This window comes from Pleurodeles waltl, chromosome 11, assembly GCF_031143425.1.
Source record: "Pleurodeles waltl isolate 20211129_DDA chromosome 11, aPleWal1.hap1.20221129, whole genome shotgun sequence".
NCBI classification, from domain to species: Eukaryota; Metazoa; Chordata; class Amphibia; order Caudata; family Salamandridae; genus Pleurodeles; species Pleurodeles waltl.
Window position 1 is genome coordinate 986,085,886 of NC_090450.1, and position 23,561 is coordinate 986,109,446.

Genomic DNA, 23,561 nt, shown 5'->3' on the forward strand with positions numbered 1-23,561 from the left:
ACACTAAGAAGTTAGCGCCTGGCTGCTTGCTGGCATGATAGCACCGGTTTTATAATTTATGGATGAAGAGAGTGTTGCAGCACATTCATTTTATCAGTCTTTTTTCATGAAATACCCTGCCTCGCCAATAAATCTACCCAGTGCCAGTGTGGTGACGGTATTACCAGCTTCTCCTTGGCCCTAGTCGCTACCTTTACTGATATCCAAAATTGTCAGCTTCCCAAACAACCGTTCTTTGAAGTTTCACTTATACATTTTTTGCAGGTCATATTAAAGTTACATTTTTTGTGATGCGCCCATAATCCTTATAAGCTCTTCTTGCTGAAAGACTTACAATTAATGTAAGGTGCATTTGCTTCTAATTTTACAAGACTGAACTCTGCTTTTGCTGTGTTCGCTTCCCTCTGTCTTTGCAGCAAATGGCGGCGCTGGTGACGGATTACATGACGTCCTACGGCACTAAGTTTTTACGGAAGTGCACCCCGACCAGAGTACAGAAGGATAAAGCCGGCAAGCTCCTGGTGACATGGCGGAACCTGGACTCCGGTGCGGAGGAGGTGGGCACGTTTGACACGGTGATGTGGGCCGTAGGTAAGTGCTGTCCATCAATGTCTCTAGCTTGCCCCGTATAGTTGGCACAGGTAGTCAGAATCAAGCTGTGCCTTTTGATTTTGGGGAGCTGCTTTCTTTCAGCTTCTGATTATGAACCTTTTAAAGATGGATGTTTGACAGTCAGCTGCCATGTCACTAGCCCAGGAAACTACCTAAGCCATTTATATGATTTGAACCTCAAAACAATACCCATAATACGGAAACACATCTATGTCAAATACTCGAATTATGAAGTGTTTTATTTAATTCAGAAGCAAAGACGTGCAAAAATCAACATTTAAAATTTTAAACGCAAGGTTGAAGCATTTCAAAATCTTGTTTAATTTCTAAAGGACTCCAGCATATCATTTTGTCTTATTTGCTCCAAATTCATGCTCTCTTTCTGTCAGTGCTAACCCATGCTTCCATTGGGGCCACAGACCGTCCACGCTAGATGGTTTAGCTATCCTTTGGCTGCTCCCACAAAATCAAGATAAGGAGAGCAACTTAAATAATTTTAGTCTCCAGTTTCAAAAATCTTCATACGTACATACAGTTTTAGAATTTTCAATTTTGCTTATTTATGTATATGTACTTCCTTAATCTGCTAATATTTAATTAATTTTCCAAACAGTCATGGACCCCTTGAGTAATCATAGTGGATCCCAAGTTAAGTATCTCTGATGACTTGGAGTAGTGGTGGTCTCCTTACTAACCTTCCAGTGGATGTCCTGTATGGAAACCTTGGCAGGTTTCTATTAGCAGCTTGTCCAGAATGCATCTGCGTTGGTACCTTCTGGCCTCACAGGTTCTATGTCTGACATTTAGGGTTCGCTTCTCCACCGTCTCTGGCATTCAAGTACCCTTTGCAGAGCCACCCATCCACTTCCTGCTCATAGTGCGAGGCTAAACTTCCACACTGCTTCCGTAAGCAGCTAAAAACCTGGCTTTTTTCTCTTCCTTGATGGATGTGCTTGGTTCACTCCTCTATTGTTTTTTTGTATTCGCTCACTTTCTCTGCTAGCGCTTTGACACCTGCGGGTATAATGTGCTTTATAAATTCCTAATACAATACACCCTTAGAACTTTGACTGGCTGTAATGAAAGTGCTTCATGATATACCTAAATGAGGTCCTTGGAACCACACCCCACAGCTTCATTTTGACCTAAACAGAGCTTTGCCAGGGCATGTCAATCTGGCCTGAGCACACCTCTGCTAGTTCCCTTTAATCCTGACCTAAGCACAGCTCTGCCGGTGCGTCTCATTCTGGCCTAAATTCAACTCTCCCACCAGTGCTCAGTTCTCACCATAGCCCCAGCGCCTCTCACTCCTGATTTAAGCAGAGTTGTACCAGTGCGTGTCAACTTGGTTTCTAAAGAGTGTTTCAGTGTAGCCTAAGCACAGCTCTACTTTTGCATCTTAGGACCTGATTTAAAGTTTGGTGGACGGGTTAATCTATCACAAACGTGATGGATATCCCATCCGCCTTATTACAATGACCATAGCATATAACGGTCTCGTAATATGGCAGACAGGATATCCGTCATGTGTGTGATAGAGTAACTCCCTCCCCCAATTGGAGCCCTTAATTTGGAGTAGTCTCCATCAGGCCCTTAATTTGGATTAGCCTCACCTCTGGAGTGGCAGCTGATGTCAGACCCAAGCACTCACCTGGTAGCACAGCACACAGGTAAGAAAAGTCCTCTTAGCTTTCCCTAAGCCCAGCTCTGCCATGACTTCATCTGGCACAGCTGCAGCTCTGCCAGGGCAGTTCATACCTGATCCAAGCACTCCTCTGCCAGCACAGCTCACTCATGTCTTACGCACAGCTCTGCCAGTACAGCTCAGTTGTGACTTAAGCACAGTTCTGCCCAGGCATCTCAATCTGAAATAAGCAACACAGTTCAGTCCTCTGTGAAACAGCCCTCTGCCACTGCAGCTCACTCATGACTCAAGCAGCACTGCGCCAGTGCAGCTCACTCATGACTCAAGCAGCCCTCTGCCACTGCAGCTCACTCATGACTCAAGCAGCACTGCGCCAGTGCAGCTCACTCATGACCCAAGCAGCCCTCTGCCACCGCAGCTCACTTATGACCCAAGCAGCCCTCTGCCACCGCAGCTCACTCATGACCCAAGCAGCCCTCTGCCACCGGAGCTCACTCATGACCCAAACAGCACTGCGCCAGTGCAGCTCACTCATGACTCAAGCAGCCCTCTGCCACCGCAGCTCACTCATGACCCAAGCAGCCCTCTCCACCCGCAGCTCACTCATGACTCAAGCAGCACTGCGCCAGTGCAGCTCACTCATGACTCAAGCAGCACTTTGCCAGGGCAGCTCACTCATGACCCAAGCAGCCCTCTGCCACCGCAGCTCACTCATGACCCAAGCAGCCCTCTGCCACCGCAGCTCACTCATGACTCAAGCAGCACTGCGCCAGTGCAGCTCACTCATGACCCAAGCAGCACTGCGCCAGTGCAGCTCTCTCATGACCCAAGCAGCACTGCGCCACCGAAGCTCACTCATGACTCAAGCAGCACTGCGCCAGTGCAGCTCACTCATGACCCAAGCTCACTCATGACCCAAGCAGCACTGCGCCAGTGCAGCTCACTCATGACCCAAACAGCCCTCTGCCACCGCAGCTCACTCATGACTCAAGCAGCACTGCGCCAGGGCAGCTCACTCAAGACCCAAGCAGCCCTCTGCCACCGCAGCTCACTCATGACTCAAGCAGCACTGCGCCAGGGCAGCTCACTCATGACCCAAGCAGCCCTCTGCCAACGCAGCTCACTCATGACTCAAGCAGCACTGCGCCAGGGCAGCTCACTCATGACCCAAGCAGCCCTCTGCCACCGCAGCTCACTCATGACTCAATCAGCCCTCTGCCACCGCAGCTCACTCATGACCCAAGCAGCACTGCGCCACTGCAGCTCACTCATGACTCAAGCAGCACTGCGCCAGTGCAGCTCACTCATGACCCAAGCAGCCCTCTGCCACCGCAGCTCACTCATGACTCAAGCAGCACTGCGCCAGTGCAGCTCACTCATGACTCAAGCAGCACTGCGCCAGTGCAGCTCACTCATGACCCAAGCAGCCCTCTGCCACCGCAGCTCACTTATGACCCAAGCAGCCCTCTGCCACCGCAGCTCACTCATGACTCAAGCAGCACTGCGCCAGTGCAGCTCACTCATGACTCAAGCAGCACTGCGCCAGGGCAGCTCACTCATGACCCAAGCAGCCCTCTGCCACCGCAGCTCACTCATGACTCAAGCAGCACTGTGCCAGGGCAGCTCACTCATGACCCAAGTAGCCCTCTGCCACCGGAGCTCACTCATGACCCAAGCAGCCCTCTCCACCCGCAGCTCACTCATGACTCAAGCAGCACTGCGCCAGTGCAGCTCACTCATGACTCAAGCAGCACTGTGCCAGGGCAGCTCACTCATGACCCAAGCAGCCCTCTGCCACCGCAGCTCACTCATGACCCAAGCAGCCCTCTGCCACCGCAGCTCACTCATGACTCAAGCAGCACTGCGCCAGTGCAGCTCACTCATGACTCAAGCAGCCCTCTGCCACCGCAGCTCACTCATGACTCAAGCAGCACTGCGCCAGTGCAGCTCACTCATGACCCAAGCAGCACTGCGCCAGTGCAGCTCACTCATGACCCAAGCAGCCCTCTGCCACCGCAGCTCACTCATGACTCAAGCAGCACTGCGCCAGGGCAGCTCACTCATGACTCAAGCAGCCCTCTGCCACCGCAGCTCACTCATGACTCAAGCAGCACTGCGCCAGTGCAGCTCACTCATGACTCAAGCAGCACTGCACCAGGGCAGCTCACTCATGACCCAAGCAGCCCTCTGCCACCGCAGCTCACTCATGACTCAAGCAGCACTGCGCCAGGGCAGCTCACTCATGACCCAAGCAGCCCTCTGCCACCGCAGCTCACTCATGACTCAAGCAGCACTACGCCAGGGCAGCTCACTCATGACCCAAGCAGCCCTCTGCCACCGCAGCTCACTCATGACCCAAGCAGCCCTCTGCCACCGCAGCTCACTCATGACCCAAGCAGCACTGCGCCAGTGCAGCTCACTCATGACCCAAGCAGCCCTCTGCCACCGCAGCTCACTCATGACCCAAGCAGCACTGCGCCACTGCAGCTCACTCATGACCCAAGCAGCACTGCGCCACTGCAGCTCACTCATGACTCAAGCAGCACTGCGCCAGTGCAGCTCACTCATGACCCAAGCAGCCCTCTGCCACCGCAGCTCACTCATGACTCAAGCAGCACTGCGCTAGTGCAGCTCACTCATGACTCAAGCAGCACTGCGCCAGTGCAGCTCACTCATGACTCAAGCAGCACTGCGCCAGTGCAGCTCACTCATGACCCAAGCAGCCCTCTGCCACCGCAGCTCACTCATGACTCAAGCAGCACTGCGCCAGGGCAGCTCACTCATGACCCAAGCAGCCCTCTGCCACCGGAGCTCACTCAAGCAGCACTGCGCCAGTGCAGCTCACTCATGACCCAAGCAGCACTGCGCCAGTGCAGCTCACTCATGACTCAAGCAGCCCTCTGCCACTGCAGCTCACTCATGACTCAAGCAGCACTGCGCCAGTGCAGCTCACTCATGTCTCAAGCAGCACTGCGCCAGTGCAGCTCACTCATGACTCAAGCAGCACTGCGCCAGGGCAGCTCACTCATGACCCAAGCAGCCCTCTGCCACCGCAGCTCACTCATGATTCAAGCAGCACTGCGCCAGGGCAGCTCACTCATGACCCAAGCAGCCCTCTGCCACCGCAGCTCACTCATGACCCAAGCAGCCCTCTGCCACCGCAGCTCACTCATGACCCAAGCAGCACTGCGCCAGTGCAGCTCACTCATGACCCAAGCATCCCTCTGCCACCGCAGCTCACTCATGACCCAAGCAGCCCTCTGCCACCGCAGCTCACTCATGACTCAAGCAGCACTGCGCCAGTGCAGCTCACTCATGACTCAAGCAGCCCTCTGCCACCGCAGCTCACTCATGACTCAAGCAGCACTGCGCCAGTGCAGCTCACTCATGACCCAAGCAGCACTGCGCCAGTGCAGCTCACTCATGACCCAAACAGCCCTCTGCCACCGCAGCTCACTCATGACTCAAGCAGCACTGCACCAGGGCAGCTCACTCATGACCCAAGCAGCCCTCTGCCACCGCAGCTCACTCATGACTCAAGCAGCACTGCGCCAGGGCAGCTCACTCATGACCCAAGCAGCCCTCTGCCACCGCAGCTCACTCATGACTCAAGCAGCACTGCGCCAGGGCAGCTCACTCATGACCCAAGCAGCCCTCTGCCACCGCAGCTCACTCATGACCCAAGCAGCCCTCTGCCACCGCAGCTCACTCATGACCCAAGCAGCACTGCGCCAGTGCAGCTCACTCATGACCCAAGCAGCCCTCTGCCACCGCAGCTCACTCATGACCCAAGCAGCACTGCGCCACTGCAGCTCACTCATGACCCAAGCAGCACTGCGCCACTGCAGCTCACTCATGACTCAAGCAGCACTGCGCCAGTGCAGCTCACTCATGACTCAAGCAGCCCTCTGCCACCGCAGCTCACTCATGACTCAAGCAGCACTGCGCCAGTGCAGCTCACTCATGACCCAAGCAGCACTGCGCCAGTGCAGCTCACTCATGACCCAAACAGCCCTCTGCCACCGCAGCTCACTCATGACTCAAGCAGCACTGCACCAGGGCAGCTCACTCATGACCCAAGCAGCCCTCTGCCACCGCAGCTCACTCATGACTCAAGCAGCACTGCGCCAGGGCAGCTCACTCATGACCCAAGCAGCCCTCTGCCACCGCAGCTCACTCATGACTCAAGCAGCACTGCGCCAGGGCAGCTCACTCATGACCCAAGCAGCCCTCTGCCACCGCAGCTCACTCATGACCCAAGCAGCCCTCTGCCACCGCAGCTCACTCATGACCCAAGCAGCCCTCTGCCACCGCAGCTCACTCATGACCCAAGCAGCCCTCTGCCACCGCAGCTCACTCATGACCCAAGCAGCCCTCTGCCACCGCAGCTCACTCATGACCCAAGCAGCACTGCGCCACTGCAGCTCACTCATGACCCAAGCAGCACTGCGCCACTGCAGCTCACTCATGACTCAAGCAGCACTGCGCCAGTGCAGCTCACTCATGACCCAAGCAGCCCTCTGCCACCGCAGCTCACTCATGACTCAAGCAGCACTGCGCTAGTGCAGCTCACTCATGACTCAAGCAGCACTGCGCCAGTGCAGCTCACTCATGACTCAAGCAGCACTGCGCCAGTGCAGCTCACTCATGACCCAAGCAGCCCTCTGCCACCGCAGCTCACTTATAACCCAAGCAGCCCTCTGCCACCGCAGCTCACTCATGACTCAAGCAGGACTGCGCCAGTGCAGCTCACTCATGACTCAAGCAGCACTGCGCCAGGGCAGCTCACTCATGACCCAAGCAGCCCTCTGCCACCGCAGCTCACTCATGACTCAAGCAGCACTGCGCCAGGGCAGCTCACTCATGACCCAAGCAGCCCTCTGCCACCGGAGCTCACTCAAGCAGCACTGCGCCAGTGCAGCTCACTCATGACCCAAGCAGCACTGCGCCAGTGCAGCTCACTCATGACTCAAGCAGCCCTCTGCCACTGCAGCTCACTCATGACTCAAGCAGCACTGCGCCAGTGCAGCTCACTCATGTCTCAAGCAGCACTGCGCCAGTGCAGCTCACTCATGACTCAAGCAGCACTGCGCCAGGGCAGCTCACTCATGACCCAAGCAGCCCTCTGCCACCGCAGCTCACTCATGATTCAAGCAGCACTGCGCCAGGGCAGCTCACTCATGACCCAAGCAGCCCTCTGCCACCGCAGCTCACTCATGACCCAAGCAGCCCTCTGCCACCGCAGCTCACTCATGACCCAAGCAGCACTGCGCCAGTGCAGCTCACTCATGACCCAAGCATCCCTCTGCCACCGCAGCTCACTCATGACCCAAGCAGCCCTCTGCCACCGCAGCTCACTCATGACTCAAGCAGCACTGCGCCAGTGCAGCTCACTCATGACTCAAGCAGCCCTCTGCCACCGCAGCTCACTCATGACTCAAGCAGCACTGCGCCAGTGCAGCTCACTCATGACCCAAGCAGCACTGCGCCAGTGCAGCTCACTCATGACCCAAACAGCCCTCTGCCACCGCAGCTCACTCATGACTCAAGCAGCACTGCACCAGGGCAGCTCACTCATGACCCAAGCAGCCCTCTGCCACCGCAGCTCACTCATGACTCAAGCAGCACTGCGCCAGGGCAGCTCACTCATGACCCAAGCAGCCCTCTGCCACCGCAGCTCACTCATGACTCAAGCAGCACTGCGCCAGGGCAGCTCACTCATGACCCAAGCAGCCCTCTGCCACCGCAGCTCACTCATGACCCAAGCAGCCCTCTGCCACCGCAGCTCACTCATGACCCAAGCAGCACTGCGCCAGTGCAGCTCACTCATGACCCAAGCAGCCCTCTGCCACCGCAGCTCACTCATGACCCAAGCAGCACTGCGCCACTGCAGCTCACTCATGACCCAAGCAGCACTGCGCCACTGCAGCTCACTCATGACTCAAGCAGCACTGCGCCAGTGCAGCTCACTCATGACCCAAGCAGCCCTCTGCCACCGCAGCTCACTCATGACTCAAGCAGCACTGCGCTAGTGCAGCTCACTCATGACTCAAGCAGCACTGCGCCAGTGCAGCTCACTCATGACTCAAGCAGCACTGCGCCAGTGCAGCTCACTCATGACCCAAGCAGCCCTCTGCCACCGCAGCTCACTTATAACCCAAGCAGCCCTCTGCCACCGCAGCTCACTCATGACTCAAGCAGGTCTGCGCCAGTGCAGCTCACTCATGACTCAAGCAGCACTGCGCCAGGGCAGCTCACTCATGACCCAAGCAGCCCTCTGCCACCGCAGCTCACTCATGACTCAAGCAGCACTGCGCCAGGGCAGCTCACTCATGACCCAAGCAGCCCTCTGCCACAGGATCTCACTCAAGCAGCACTGCGCCAGTGCAGCTCACTCATGACCCAAGCAGCACTGCGCCAGTGCAGCTCACTCATGACTCAAGCAGCCCTCTGCCACTGCAGCTCACTCATGACTCAAGCAGCACTGCGCCAGTGCAGCTCACTCATGTCTCAAGCAGCACTGCGCCAGTGCAGCTCACTCATGACTCAAGCAGCACTGCGCCAGGGCAGCTCACTCATGACCCAAGCAGCCCTCTGCCACCGCAGCTCACTCATGACCCAAGCAGCCCTCTGCCACCGCAGCTCACTCATGACTCAAGCAGCACTGCGCCAGTGCAGCTCACTCATGACTCAAGCAGCCCTCTGCCACCGCAGCTCACTCATGACTCAAGCAGCACTGCGCCAGTGCAGCTCACTCATGACCCAAGCAGCACTGCGCCAGTGCAGCTCACTCATGACCCAAACAGCCCTCTGCCACCGCAGCTCACTCATGACTCAAGCAGCACTGCACCAGGGCAGCTCACTCATGACCCAAGCAGCCCTCTGCCACCGCAGTTCACTCATGACTCAAGCAGCACTGCGCCAGGGCAGCTCACTCATGACCCAAGCAGCCCTCTGCCACCGCAGCTCACTCATGACTCAAGCAGCACTGCGCCAGGGCAGCTCACTCATGACCCAAGCAGCCCTCTGCCACCGCAGCTCACTCATGACCCAAGCAGCCCTCTGCCACCGCAGCTCACTCATGACCCAAGCAGCACTGCGCCAGTGCAGCTCACTCATGACCCAAGCAGCCCTCTGCCACCGCAGCTCACTCATGACCCAAGCAGCACTGCGCCACTGCAGCTCACTCATGACCCAAGCAGCACTGCGCCACTGCAGCTCACTCATGACTCAAGCAGCACTGCGCCAGTGCAGCTCACTCATGACCCAAGCAGCCCTCTGCCACCGCAGCTCACTCATGACTCAAGCAGCACTGCGCTAGTGCAGCTCACTCATGACTCAAGCAGCACTGCGCCAGTGCAGCTCACTCATGACTCAAGCAGCACTGCGCCAGTGCAGCTCACTCATGACCCAAGCAGCCCTCTGCCACCGCAGCTCACTTATAACCCAAGCAGCCCTCTGCCACCGCAGCTCACTCATGACTCAAGCAGGACTGCGCCAGTGCAGCTCACTCATGACTCAAGCAGCACTGCGCCAGGGCAGCTCACTCATGACCCAAGCAGCCCTCTGCCACCGCAGCTCACTCATGACTCAAGCAGCACTGCGCCAGGGCAGCTCACTCATGACCCAAGCAGCCCTCTGCCACCGGAGCTCACTCAAGCAGCACTGCGCCAGTGCAGCTCACTCATGACCCAAGCAGCACTGCGCCAGTGCAGCTCACTCATGACTCAAGCAGCCCTCTGCCACTGCAGCTCACTCATGACTCAAGCAGCACTGCGCCAGTGCAGCTCACTCATGTCTCAAGCAGCACTGCGCCAGTGCAGCTCACTCATGACTCAAGCAGCACTGCGCCAGGGCAGCTCACTCATGACCCAAGCAGCCCTCTGCCACCGCAGCTCACTCATGATTCAAGCAGCACTGCGCCAGGGCAGCTCACTCATGACCCAAGCAGCCCTCTGCCACCGCAGCTCACTCATGACCCAAGCAGCCCTCTGCCACCGCAGCTCACTCATGACCCAAGCAGCACTGCGCCAGTGCAGCTCACTCATGACCCAAGCAGCCCTCTGCCACCGCAGCTCACTCATGACCCAAGCAGCCCTCTGCCACCGCAGCTCACTCATGACTCAAGCAGCACTGCGCCAGTGCAGCTCACTCATGACTCAAGCAGCCCTCTGCCACCGCAGCTCACTCATGACTCAAGCAGCACTGCGCCAGTGCAGCTCACTCATGACCCAAGCAGCACTGCGCCAGTGCAGCTCACTCATGACCCAAACAGCCCTCTGCCACCGCAGCTCACTCATGACTCAAGCAGCACTGCACCAGGGCAGCTCACTCATGACCCAAGCAGCCCTCTGCCACCGCAGCTCACTCATGACTCAAGCAGCACTGCGCCAGGGCAGCTCACTCATGACCCAAGCAGCCCTCTGCCACCGCAGCTCACTCATGACTCAAGCAGCACTGCGCCAGGGCAGCTCACTCATGACCCAAGCAGCCCTCTGCCACCGCAGCTCACTCATGACCCAAGCAGCCCTCTGCCACCGCAGCTCACTCATGACCCAAGCAGCACTGCGCCAGTGCAGCTCACTCATGACCCAAGCAGCCCTCTGCCACCGCAGCTCACTCATGACTCAAGCAGCCCTCTGCCACCGCAGCTAACTCATGACCCAAGCAGCACTGCGCCACTGCAGCTCACTCATGACTCAAGCAGCGCTGCGCCAGTGCAGCTCACTCATGACTCAAGCAGCACTGCGCCAGTGCAGCTCACTCATGACTCACGCAGCACTGCGCCAGGGCAGCTCACTCATGACCCAAGCAGCCCTCTGCCACCGCAGCTCACTCATGACCCAAGCAGCCCTCTGCCACCGCAGCTCACTCATGACTCAAGCAGCACTGCGCCAGTGCAGCTCACTCATGACTCAAGCAGCTCTCTGCCACCGCAGCTCACTCATGACTCAAGCAGCCCTCTGCCACCGCAGCTCACTCATGACCCAAGCAGCACTGCGCCAGTGCAGCTCACTCATGACCCAAGCAGCACTGCGCCAGTGCAGCTCACTTATAACCCAAGCAGCCCTCTGCCACCGCAGCTCACTCATGACTCAAGCAGGACTGCGCCAGTGCAGCTCACTCATGACTCAAGCAGCACTGCGCCAGGGCAGCTCACTCATGACCCAAGCAGCCCTCTGCCACCGCAGCTCACTCATGACTCAAGCAGCACTGCGCCAGGGCAGCTCACTCATGACCCAAGCAGCCCTCTGCCACCGGAGCTCACTCAAGCAGCACTGCGCCAGTGCAGCTCACTCATGACCCAAGCAGCACTGCGCCAGTGCAGCTCACTCATGACTCAAGCAGCCCTCTGCCACTGCAGCTCACTCATGACTCAAGCAGCACTGCGCCAGTGCAGCTCACTCATGTCTCAAGCAGCACTGCGCCAGTGCAGCTCACTCATGACTCAAGCAGCACTGCGCCAGGGCAGCTCACTCATGACCCAAGCAGCCCTCTGCCACCGCAGCTCACTCATGACTCAAGCAGCACTGCGCCAGTGCAGCTCACTCATGACTCAAGCAGCCCTCTGCCACCGCAGCTCACTCATGACTCAAGCAGCACTGCGCCAGTGCAGCTCACTCATGACCCAAGCAGCACTGCGCCAGTGCAGCTCACTCATGACCCAAACAGCCCTCTGCCACCGCAGCTCACTCATGACTCAAGCAGCACTGCACCAGGGCAGCTCACTCATGACCCAAGCAGCCCTCTGCCACCGCAGCTCACTCATGACTCAAGCAGCACTGCGCCAGGGCAGCTCACTCATGACCCAAGCAGCCCTCTGCCCCTGCAGCTCACTCATGACTCAAGCAGCACTGCGCCAGGGCAGCTCACTCATGACCCAAGCAGCCCTCTGCCACCGCAGCTCACTCATGACCCAAGCAGCCCTCTGCCACCGCAGCTCACTCATGACCCAAGCAGCACTGCGCCAGTGCAGCTCACTCATGACCCAAGCAGCCCTCTGCCACCGCAGCTCACTCATGACCCAAGCAGCACTGCGCCACTGCAGCTCACTCATGACCCAAGCAGCACTGCGCCACTGCAGCTCACTCATGACTCAAGCAGCACTGCGCCAGTGCAGCTCACTCATGACCCAAGCAGCCCTCTGCCACCGCAGCTCACTCATGACTCAAGCAGCACTGCGCTAGTGCAGCTCACTCATGACTCAAGCAGCACTGCGCCAGTGCAGCTCACTCATGACTCAAGCAGCACTGCGCCAGTGCAGCTCACTCATGACCCAAGCAGCCCTCTGCCACCGCAGCTCACTTATAACCCAAGCAGCCCTCTGCCACCGCAGCTCACTCATGACTCAAGCAGGACTGCGCCAGTGCAGCTCACTCATGACTCAAGCAGCACTGCGCCAGGGCAGCTCACTCATGACCCAAGCAGCCCTCTGCCACCGCAGCTCACTCATGACTCAAGCAGCACTGCGCCAGGGCAGCTCACTCATGACCCAAGCAGCCCTCTGCCACCGGAGCTCACTCAAGCAGCACTGCGCCAGTGCAGCTCACTCATGACCCAAGCAGCACTGCGCCAGTGCAGCTCACTCATGACTCAAGCAGCCCTCTGCCACTGCAGCTCACTCATGACTCAAGCAGCACTGCGCCAGTGCAGCTCACTCATGTCTCAAGCAGCACTGCGCCAGTGCAGCTCACTCATGACTCAAGCAGCACTGCGCCAGGGCAGCTCACTCATGACCCAAGCAGCCCTCTGCCACCGCAGCTCACTCATGATTCAAGCAGCACTGCGCCAGGGCAGCTCACTCATGACCCAAGCAGCCCTCTGCCACCGCAGCTCACTCATGACCCAAGCAGCCCTCTGCCACCGCAGCTCACTCATGACCCAAGCAGCACTGCGCCAGTGCAGCTCACTCATGACCCAAGCAGCCCTCTGCCACCGCAGCTCACTCATGACCCAAGCAGCCCTCTGCCACCGCAGCTCACTCATGACTCAAGCAGCACTGCGCCAGTGCAGCTCACTCATGACTCAAGCAGCCCTCTGCCACCGCAGCTCACTCATGACTCAAGCAGCACTGCGCCAGTGCAGCTCACTCATGACCCAAGCAGCACTGCGCCAGTGCAGCTCACTCATGACCCAAACAGCCCTCTGCCACCGCAGCTCACTCATGACTCAAGCAGCACTGCACCAGGGCAGCTCACTCATGACCCAAGCAGCCCTCTGCCACCGCAGCTCACTCATGACTCAAGCAGCACTGCGCCAGGGCAGCTCACTCATGACCCAAGCAGCCCTCTGCCACCGCAGCTCACTCATGACCCAAGCAGCCCTCTGCCACCGCAGCTCACTCATGACCCAAGCAGCCCTCTGCCACCGCAGCTCACTCATGACCCAAGCAGCCCTCTGCCACCGCAGCTCACTCATGACCCAAGCAGCACTGCGCCAGTGCAGCTCACTCATGACCCAAGCAGCCCTCTGCCACCGCAGCTCACTCATGACTCAAGCAGCCCTCTGCCACCGCAGCTAACTCATGACCCAAGCAGCACTGCGCCACTGCAGCTCACTCATGACTCAAGCAGCGCTGCGCCAGTGCAGCTCACTCATGACTCAAGCAGCACTGCGCCAGTGCAGCTCACTCATGACTCAAGCAGCACTGCGCCAGGGCAGCTCACTCATGACCCAAGCAGCCCTCTGCCACCGCAGCTCACTCATGACCCAAGCAGCCCTCTGCCACCGCAGCTCACTCATGACTCAAGCAGCACTGCGCCAGTGCAGCTCACTCATGACTCAAGCAGCTCTCTGCCACCGCAGCTCACTCATGACTCAAGCAGCCCTCTGCCACCGCAGCTCACTCATGACCCAAGCAGCACTGCGCCAGTGCAGCTCACTCATGACCCAAGCAGCACTGCGCCAGTGCAGCTCACTTATAACCCAAGCAGCCCTCTGCCACCGAAGCTCACTCATGACTCAAGCAGGACTGCGCCAGTGCAGCTCACTCATGACTCAAGCAGCACTGCGCCAGGGCAGCTCACTCATGACCCAAGCAGCCCTCTGCCACCGCAGCTCACTCATGACTCAAGCAGCACTGCGCCAGGGCAGCTCACTCATGACCCAAGCAGCCCTCTGCCACCGGAGCTCACTCAAGCAGCACTGCGCCAGTGCAGCTCACTCATGACCCAAGCAGCACTGCGCCAGTGCAGCTCACTCATGACTCAAGCAGCCCTCTGCCACTGCAGCTCACTCATGACTCAAGCAGCACTGCGCCAGTGCAGCTCACTCATGTCTCAAGCAGCACTGCGCCAGTGCAGCTCACTCATTACTCAAGCAGCACTGCGCCAGGGCAGCTCACTCATGACCCAAGCAGCCCTCTGCCACCGCAGCTCACTCATGATTCAAGCAGCACTGCGCCAGGGCAGCTCACTCATGACCCAAGCAGCCCTCTGCCACCGCAGCTCACTCATGACCCAAGCAGCCCTCTGCCACCGCAGCTCACTCATGACCCAAGCAGCACTGCGCCAGTGCAGCTCACTCATGACCCAAGCAGCCTTCTGCCACCGCAGCTCACTCATGACCCAAGCAGCCCTCTGCCACCGCAGCTCACTCATGACTCAAGCAGCACTGCGCCAGTGCAGCTCACTCATGACTCAAGCAGCCCTCTGCCACCGCAGCTCACTCATGACTCAAGCAGCCCTCTGCCACCGCAGCTAACTCATGACCCAAGCAGCACTGCGCCACTGCAGCTCACTCATGACTCAAGCAGCGCTGCGCCAGTGCAGCTCACTCATGACTCAAGCAGCACTGCGCCAGTGCAGCTCACTCATGACTCAAGCAGCACTGCGCCAGGGCAGCTCACTCATGACCCAAGCAGCCCTCTGCCACCGCAGCTCACTCATGACCCAAGCAGCCCTCTGCCACCGCAGCTCACTCATGACTCAAGCAGCACTGCGCCAGTGCAGCTCACTCATGACTCAAGCAGCTCTCTGCCACCGCAGCTCACTCATGACTCAAGCAGCCCTCTGCCACCGCAGCTCACTCATGACCCAAGCAGCACTGCGCCAGTGCAGCTCACTCATGACCCAAGCAGCACTGCGCCAGTGCAGCTCACTTATAACCCAAGCAGCCCTCTGCCACCGAAGCTCACTCATGACTCAAGCAGGACTGCGCCAGTGCAGCTCACTCATGACTCAAGCAGCACTGCGCCAGGGCAGCTCACTCATGACCCAAGCAGCCCTCTGCCACCGCAGCTCACTCATGACTCAAGCAGCACTGCGCCAGGGCAGCTCACTCATGACCCAAGCAGCCCTCTGCCACCGGAGCTCACTCAAGCAGCACTGCGCCAGTGCAGCTCACTCCTGACCCAAGCAGCACTGCGCCAGTGCAGCTCACTCATGACTCAAGCAGCCCTCTGCCACTGCAGCTCACTCATGACTCAAGCAGCACTGCGCCAGTGCAGCTCACTCATGTCTCAAGCAGCACTGCGCCAGTGCAGCTCACTCATGACTCAAGCAGCACTGCGCCAGGGCAGCTCACTCATGACCCAAGCAGCCCTCTGCCACCGCAGCTCACTCATGATTCAAGCAGCACTGCGCCAGGGCAGCTCACTCATGACCCAAGCAGCCCTCTGCCACCGCAGCTCACTCATGACCCAAGCAGCCCTCTGCCACCGCAGCTCACTCATGACCCAAGCAGCACTGCGCCAGTGCAGCTCACTCATGACCCAAGCAGCCTTCTGCCACCGCAGCTCACTCATGACCCAAGCAGCCCTCTGCCACCGCAGCTCACTCATGACTCAAGCAGCACTGCGCCAGTGCAGCTCACTCATGACTCAAGCAGCCCTCTGCCACCGCAGCTCACTCATGACTCAAGCAGCACTGCGCCAGTGCAGCTCACTCATGACCCAAGCAGCACTGCGCCACCGCAGCTCACTCATGACCCAAACAGCCCTCTGCCACCGCAGCTCACTCATGACTCAAGCAGCACTGCACCAGGGCAGCTCACTCATGACCCAAGCAGCCCTCTGCCACCGCAGCTCACTCATGACTCAAGCAGCACTGCGCCAGGGCAGCTCACTCATGACCCAAGCAGCCCTCTGCCACCGCAGCTCACTCATGACTCAAGCAGCACTGCGCCAGGGCAGCTCACTCATGACCCAAGCAGCCCTCTGCCACCGCAGCTCACTCATGACCCAAGCAGCCCTCTGCCACCGCAGCTCACTCATGACCCAAGCAGCACTGCGCCAGTGCAGCTCACTCATGACCCAAGCAGCCCTCTGCCACCGCAGCTCACTCATGACTCAAGCAGCCCTCTGCCACCGCAGCTAACTCATGACCCAAGCAGCACTGCGCCACTGCAGCTCACTCATGACTCAAGCAGCGCTGCGCCAGTGCAGCTCACTCATGACCCAAGCAGCCCTCTGCCACCGCAGCTCACTCATGACTCAAGCAGCACTGCGCCAGTGCAGCTCACTCATGACTCAAGCAGCACTGCGCCAGTGCAGCTCACTCATGACTCAAGCAGCACTGCGCCAGGGCAGCTCACTCATGACCCAAGCAGCCCTCTGCCACCGCAGCTCACTCATGACCCAAGCAGCCCTCTGCCACCGCAGCTCACTCATGACTCAAGCAGCACTGCGCCAGTGCAGCTCACTCATGACTCAAGCAGCTCTCTGCCACCGCAGCTCACTCATGACTCAAGCAGCCCTCTGCCACCGCAGCTCACTCATGACCCAAGCAGCACTGCGCCAGTGCAGCTCACTCATGACCCAAGCAGCACTGCGCCAGTGCAGCTCACTCATGACCCAAGCAGCCCTCTGCCACCGGAGCCACCGGAGCTCACTCATGACTCAAGCAGCACTGCGCCAGTGCAGCTCACTCATGACTCAAGCAGCCCTCTGCCACCGCAGCTCACTCATGACCCAAGCAGCCCTCTGCCACCGCAGCTCACTCATGACCCAAGCAGCACTGCGCCAGTGCAGCTCACTCATGACCCAAGCAGCCCTCTGCCACCGCAGCTCACTCATGACCCAAGCAGCACTGCGCCACTGCAGCTCACTCATGACTCAAGCAGCACAGTGCCAGTGCAGCTCACTCATGACCCAAGCAGCCCTCTGCCACCGCAGCTCACTCATGACTCAAGCAGCACTGCGCCAGTGCAGCTCACTCATGACTCAAGCAGCACTGCGCCAGTGCAGCTCACTCATGACTCAAGCAGCACTGCGCCAGTGCAGCTCACTCATGACTCAAGCAGCACTGCGCCAGTGCAGCTCACTCATGACCCAAGCAGCCCTCTGCCACCGCAGCTCACTCATGACCCAGGCAGCCCTCTGCCACTGCAGCTCACTCATGACTCAAGCAGCACTGCGCCAGTGCAGCTCACTCATGACTCAAGCAGCACTGCGCCAGTGCAGCTCACTCATGACCCAAGCAGCCCTGCGCCAGTGCAGCTCACTCATGACCCAAGCAGCCCTCTGCCACTGCAGCTCACTCATGACCCAAGCAGCACTGCGCCAGTGCAGCTCACTCATGACCCAAGCAGCCCTCTGCCACCGCAGCTCACTCATGACCCAAGCAGCCCTCTGCCACCGCAGCTCACTCATGACCCAAGCAGCCCTCTGCCACTGCAGCTCACTCATGACTCAAGCAGCCCTCTGCCACCGGAGCTCACTCATGACCCATGTAGCCCTCTGCCACCGCAGCTCACTCATGACCGAAGCAGCACTGCGCCAGGGCAGCTCACTCATGACCCAAGCAGCCCTCTGCCACCGGAGCTCACTCATGACCCAGGTAGCCCTCTGCCACCGCAGCTCACTCATGACTCAAGCAGCACTGCGCCAGTGCATGCTGTTCTGAGGTAGGGCGAGGTATGACGGTGGATATCAGGCAAACCTAAGCACAGCTCTGCCATTGCATCTCAAGCCAGACCCAAGCACTCCTCTCCCAGCACAGTCCAGTCATGTTCTAAGCACAGCTCTACCATTGCATCTCAAGCCAGACCCAAGCACTCCTCTGCATGACGTAAGCACAGCTCTGCCAGTGCACCTCAAGCCAGACCCAAGCACTCCTCTGCATGACCTAAGCACAGCTCTGCTGTTGCACCTCAAGCCAGACCCAAGCGCTCCACTGCATGACCTAAGCACAGCTCTGCCATTGCACCTCAAGCCAGACCCAAGCGCTCCTCTGCATGACCTAAGCACAGCTCTGCCGGTGCACCTCAAGCCAGACCCAAGCGCTCCTCTGCATGGCCTAAGCACAGCTCTGCCAGTGCACCTCAAGCCAGACCCCAGCACTCCTCTGCATGACCTAAGCACAGCTCTGCCAGTGCACCTCAAGCAAGACCCAAGCACTCCTCTCCCAGCACAGTCCACTCTTGACCTAAGCACTGCTCTGCCAGTGCACCTCAAGCCAGACCCAAGCGCTCCTCTGCATGACCTAAGCACAGCTCTGCCACTGCTCCTCCGCCAGAACAGTCCACTCAGGACCTAAGCACAGCTCTGCCAGTGCACCTTAAGCCAGACCCAAGCGCTCCTCCGCCAGCTCAGTCCACTCATGACCTAAGCACAGCTCTTCCAGTGCATCTCAAGCCAGACCCAAGCACTCCTCCCGCAGCACAGTCCACTCATGACCTAAGCACAGCTCTGCCAGTGCACCTCAAGCCAGACCCACGCACTCCTCTCCCAGCTCAGTCCACTCATGACCTAAGCACAGCTCTGCCAGTGCACCTCAAGCCAGACCCAAGCGCTCCTCTGCATGACCCCAGCACAGCTCTGCCAGTGCACCTCAAGCCAGACCCCAGCACTCCTCCTCATGACCTAAGCACAGCTCTGCCAGTGCATCTCAAGCCAGACCCAAGCACTCCTCCAGCAGCACAGTCCACTCATGACCTAAGCACAGCTCTGCCAGTGCACCTCAAGCCAGACCCAAGCGCTCCTCCGCATGACCCCAGCACAGCTCTGCCAGTGCACCTCAAGCCAGACCCAAGCGCTCCTCCGCCAGCACAGTCCACTCATGACTCAAGCACAGCTCTGCAAGTGCACCTCAAGCCAGAAGCAAGCACTCCTCTGCATGACCTAAGTACAGCTCTGCCAGTGCACCTCAAGCCAGACCCAAGCACTCCTCTGCATGACCTAAGCACAGCTCTGCCAGTGCACCTCAAGCCAGACCCAAGCGCTCCTCCGCCAGCACAGTCCACTCACGACCTAAGCACAGCTCTGCCAGTGCATCTCAAGCCAGAACCAAGCACTCCTCTGCATGACGTAAGCACAGCTCTGCCAGTGCACCTCAAGCCAGACCCACACTCCTCTCCAAGCACAGTCCACTCATGACCTAAGCACAGCTCTGCCAGTGCACCTCAAGCCAGAACCAAGCGTGCCTCTGCATGACCTAAGCACAGCTCTGCCAGTGCACCTCAAGCCAGACCCAAGCGCTCCTCTGCATGACCTAAGCATAGCTCTGCCAGTGCACCTCAAGCCAGACCCAAGCGCTCCTCTGCATGACCTAAGCACAACTCTGCCAGTGCACCTCAAGCCAGACCCAAGAACTCCTGCATGACCTAAGCACAGCTCTGCCAGTGCACCTCAAGCCAGACCCCAGCGCTCCTCCGCCAGCACAGTCCACTCATGACCCAAGCACAGCTCTGCCAGTGCACCTCAAGCCAGACCCCAGCGCTACTCCGCCAGCACAGTCCACTCATGACCTAAGCACAGCTCTGCCAGTGCACCTCAATCCAGACCCGAGCACTCCTCTGCATGACGTAAGCACAGCTCTGCCAGTGCACCTCAATCCAGACCCAAGGGCTCCTCCGCCAGCACAGTCCAGTCATGTTCTAAGCACAGCTCTGCCAGTGCACCTCAAGCCAGACCCAAGCACTCCTCTGCATGACCTAAGCACAGCTCTGCCAGTGCACCTCAATCCAGACCCAAGGGCTCCTCCGCCAGCACAGTCCACTCATGACCTAAGCACAGCTCTGCGAGTGCACCTCAAGCCAGACCCAAGCACTCCTCTGCATGACGTAAGCACTGCTCTGCCAGTGCACCTCAAGCCAGACCCAGGCGCTCCTCCCGCAGCAGAGTCCACTCATGACCTAAGCACAGCTCTGCCAGTGCACCTCAAGCCAGACCCAAGCACTCCTCTGCATGACCTAAGCACAGCTCTGCCAGTGCATCTCAGTCCAGACCCAAGCACTCCTCTGCATGACCTAAGCACAGTTCTGCCAGTGCACCTCAAGCCAGACCCCAGCACTCCTCCGCCAGCACAGTCCACTCATGACCTAAGCACAGCTCTGCCAGTGCATCTCAAGCCAGACCCAAGCACTTCTCCCCCAGCACAGTCCACTCATGAGCTAAGCACAGCTCTGCCAGTGCACCTCAAGCTAGACCCAAGCACTCCTCTGCATGAGCTAAGCACAGCTCTGCCAGTGCACCTCAAGCCAGACCCAAGCGCTCCTCTGCATGACCTAAGCACAGCTCTGCCAGTGCACCTCAAGCCAAACCCAAGCACTCCTCTGCATGACCAAAGCACAGCCCTGCCAGTGCATCTCAGTCCAGACCCAAGCACTCCTCTCCCAGCACAGTCCAGTCATGTTCTAAGCACAGCTTTGCCAGTGCACCTCAAGCCAGACCCCAGCACTCCTCTGCATGACCTAAGCACAGCTCTGCCAGTGCACCTCAAGCCAGACCCAAGCACTCCTCCGCCAGCACAGTCCACTCATGACCTAAGCACAGCTCTGCCAGTGCACCTCAAGCCAGACCCAAGCACTACTCTGCATGACCTAAGCACAGCTCTGCCAGTGCACCTCAAGCCAGACCCAAGCGCTCCTCTGCCAGCACAGTCCACTCATGACCCAAGCACAGCTCTGCCAGTGCACCTCAAGCTAGACCCAAGCACTCCTCTGCATGAGCTAAGCACAGCTCTGCCAGTGCACCTCAAGCCAGACCCCAGCACTCCTCCGCCAGCACAGTCCACTCATGACCTAAGCACAGCTCTGCCAGTGCACCTCAATTCAGACCCCAGCACTCCTCTTCATGACCTAAGCACAGCTCTGCCAGTGGACCTCAAGCCAGACCCCAGCACTCCTCTTCATGACCTAAGCACAGCTCTGCCAGTGCACCTCAAGCCAGACCCAAGCACTACTCTGCATGACCTAAGCACAGCTCTGCCAGTGCACCTCAAGCTAGACCCAAGCACTCCTCTGCATGAGCAAAGCACAGCTCTGCCAGTGCACCTCAAGCCAGACCCAAGCGCTCCTCTGCCAGCACAGTCCACTCATGACCCAAGCACAGCTCTGCTAGAGCACCTCAAGCCAGACCCCAGCACTCCTCTGCATGACGTAAGCACAGCTCTGCCAGTGCACCTCAAGCCAAACCCAAGCGCTCCTCTGCATGACCAAAGCACAGCTCTGCCAGTGCATCTCAGTCCAGACCCCAGCACTCCTCCGCCAGCACAGTCCACTCATGACCTAAGCACAGCTCTGCCAGTGCACCTCAAGCCAGACCCAAGCACTCCTCCGCCAGCACAGTCCACTCATGACCTAAGCACAGCTCTGCCAGTGCACCTCAAGCCAGACCCAAGCACTCCTCTCTCAGCACAGTCAACTCATGACCTAAGCACAGCTCTGCCAGTGCACCTCAAGCCAGACCCAAGCACTACTCTGGATGACCTAAGCACAGCTCTGCCAGTGCACCTCAAGCTAGACCCAAGCACTCCTCTGCATGAGCTAAGCACAGCTCTGCCAGTGCACCTCAAGCCAGACCCCAGCACTCCTCTCCCAACTCAGTCCACTCATGACCTAAGCACAGCTCTGCCAGTGCACCTCAAGCCAGACCCAAGCACTCCTCCGCCAGTACAGTCAACTCATGACGTAAGCACAGCTCTGCCAGTGCACCTCAAGCCAGACCTGAGCACTCCTGCGCCAGCACAGTCAACTCATGACCCAAGCACAGCTCTGCCAGTGCACCCCAAGCCAGACCCAAGCACTCCTCCGCTAGCACAGTCAACTCATGACGCAAGCACAGCTCTGCCAGTGCACCTCAAGCCAGACCCAAGCACTCCTCCGCTGGCACAGTCAACTCATGACCCAAGCACAGCTCTGCCAGTGCACCCCAAGCCATACCCAAGCGCTCCTCTGCATGACCTAAGCACAGCTCTGCCAGTGCACCTCAAGCCAGACCCAAGCAATCCTCAGCCAGCGCAGTCCACTCATGACCCAAGCACAGCTCTGCAAGTGCACCTCAAGCCAGACCCAAGCACTCCTCTGCCAGCACAGTCCCCTCATGACCCAAGCACAGCTGTGCTAGAGCACCTCAAGCCAGACCCAAGCACTCCTCTGCATGACGTAAGCACAGCTCTGCCAGTGCACCTCAAGCCAAACCCAAGCACTCCTCTGCATGACCAAAGCACAGCTCTGCCAGTGCATCTCAGTCCAGACCCAAGCACTCCTCTCCCAGCACAGTCCAGTCATGTTCTAAGCACAGCTTTGCCAGAGCACCTCAAGCCAGACCCCAGCACTCCTCTTCATGACCTAAGCACAGCTCTGCCAGTGCACCTCAAGCCAGACCCCAGCACTCCTCTGCATGACCTAAGCACAGCTCTGCCAGTGCACCTCAAGCCAGACCCACGCACTCCTCTGCATGACCTAAGCACAGCTCTGCCAGTGCACCTCAAGCCAGACCCCAGCACTCCTCTGCATGACCTAAGCACAGCTCTGCCAGTGCACCTCAAGCCAGACCCACGCACTCCTCTGCATGACCTAAGCACAGCTCTGCCAGTGCACCTCAAGCCAGACCCCAGCACTCCTCTGCATGACCTAACCACAGCTCTGCCAGTGCACCTCAAGCCAGACCCAAGCACTCCTCCGCCAGCACAGTCCACTCATGACCTAAGCACAGCTCTGCCAGTGCACCTCAAGCCAGACCCAAGCACTACTCTGCATGACCTAAGCACAGCTCTGCCAGTGCACCTCAAGCCAGACCCCAGCACTCCTCTCCCAGCACAGTCCACTCATGACCTAAGCACAGCTCTGCCAGTGCACCTCAAGCCAGACCCAAGCACTCCTCTGCCAGCACAGTCAACTCATGACCTAAGCACAGCTCTGCCAGTGCACCTCAATCCAGACCCGAGCACTCCTCTGCATGACCCCAGCACAGCTCTGCCAGTGCACCTCAGTCCAGACCCGAGCACTCCTCTGCATGACGTAAGCACAGCTCTGCCAGTGCACCTCAAGCTAGACCCAAGCACTCCTCCGCCAGCACAGTCCACTCATGACCTAAGCACAGCTCTGCCAGTGCATCTCAGTCCAGACCCAAGCGCTCCTCTGC

The 23,561-nt window shown here is 58.7% G+C and overlaps 1 protein-coding gene across 1 annotated transcript in view; it reads left to right on the forward strand.

Annotated features, from left to right (window-relative positions):
• Positions 1-23,561, forward strand: part of TXNRD2 (thioredoxin reductase 2) — a 355,985-nt gene that overhangs the window by 187,197 nt on the left and 145,227 nt on the right. The window contains exon 11 of the mRNA XM_069215297.1: positions 417-591. Within this exon, the coding sequence (XP_069071398.1) occupies positions 417-591 (175 nt within the window). The remainder of the gene's footprint in view (positions 1-416; positions 592-23,561) is intronic.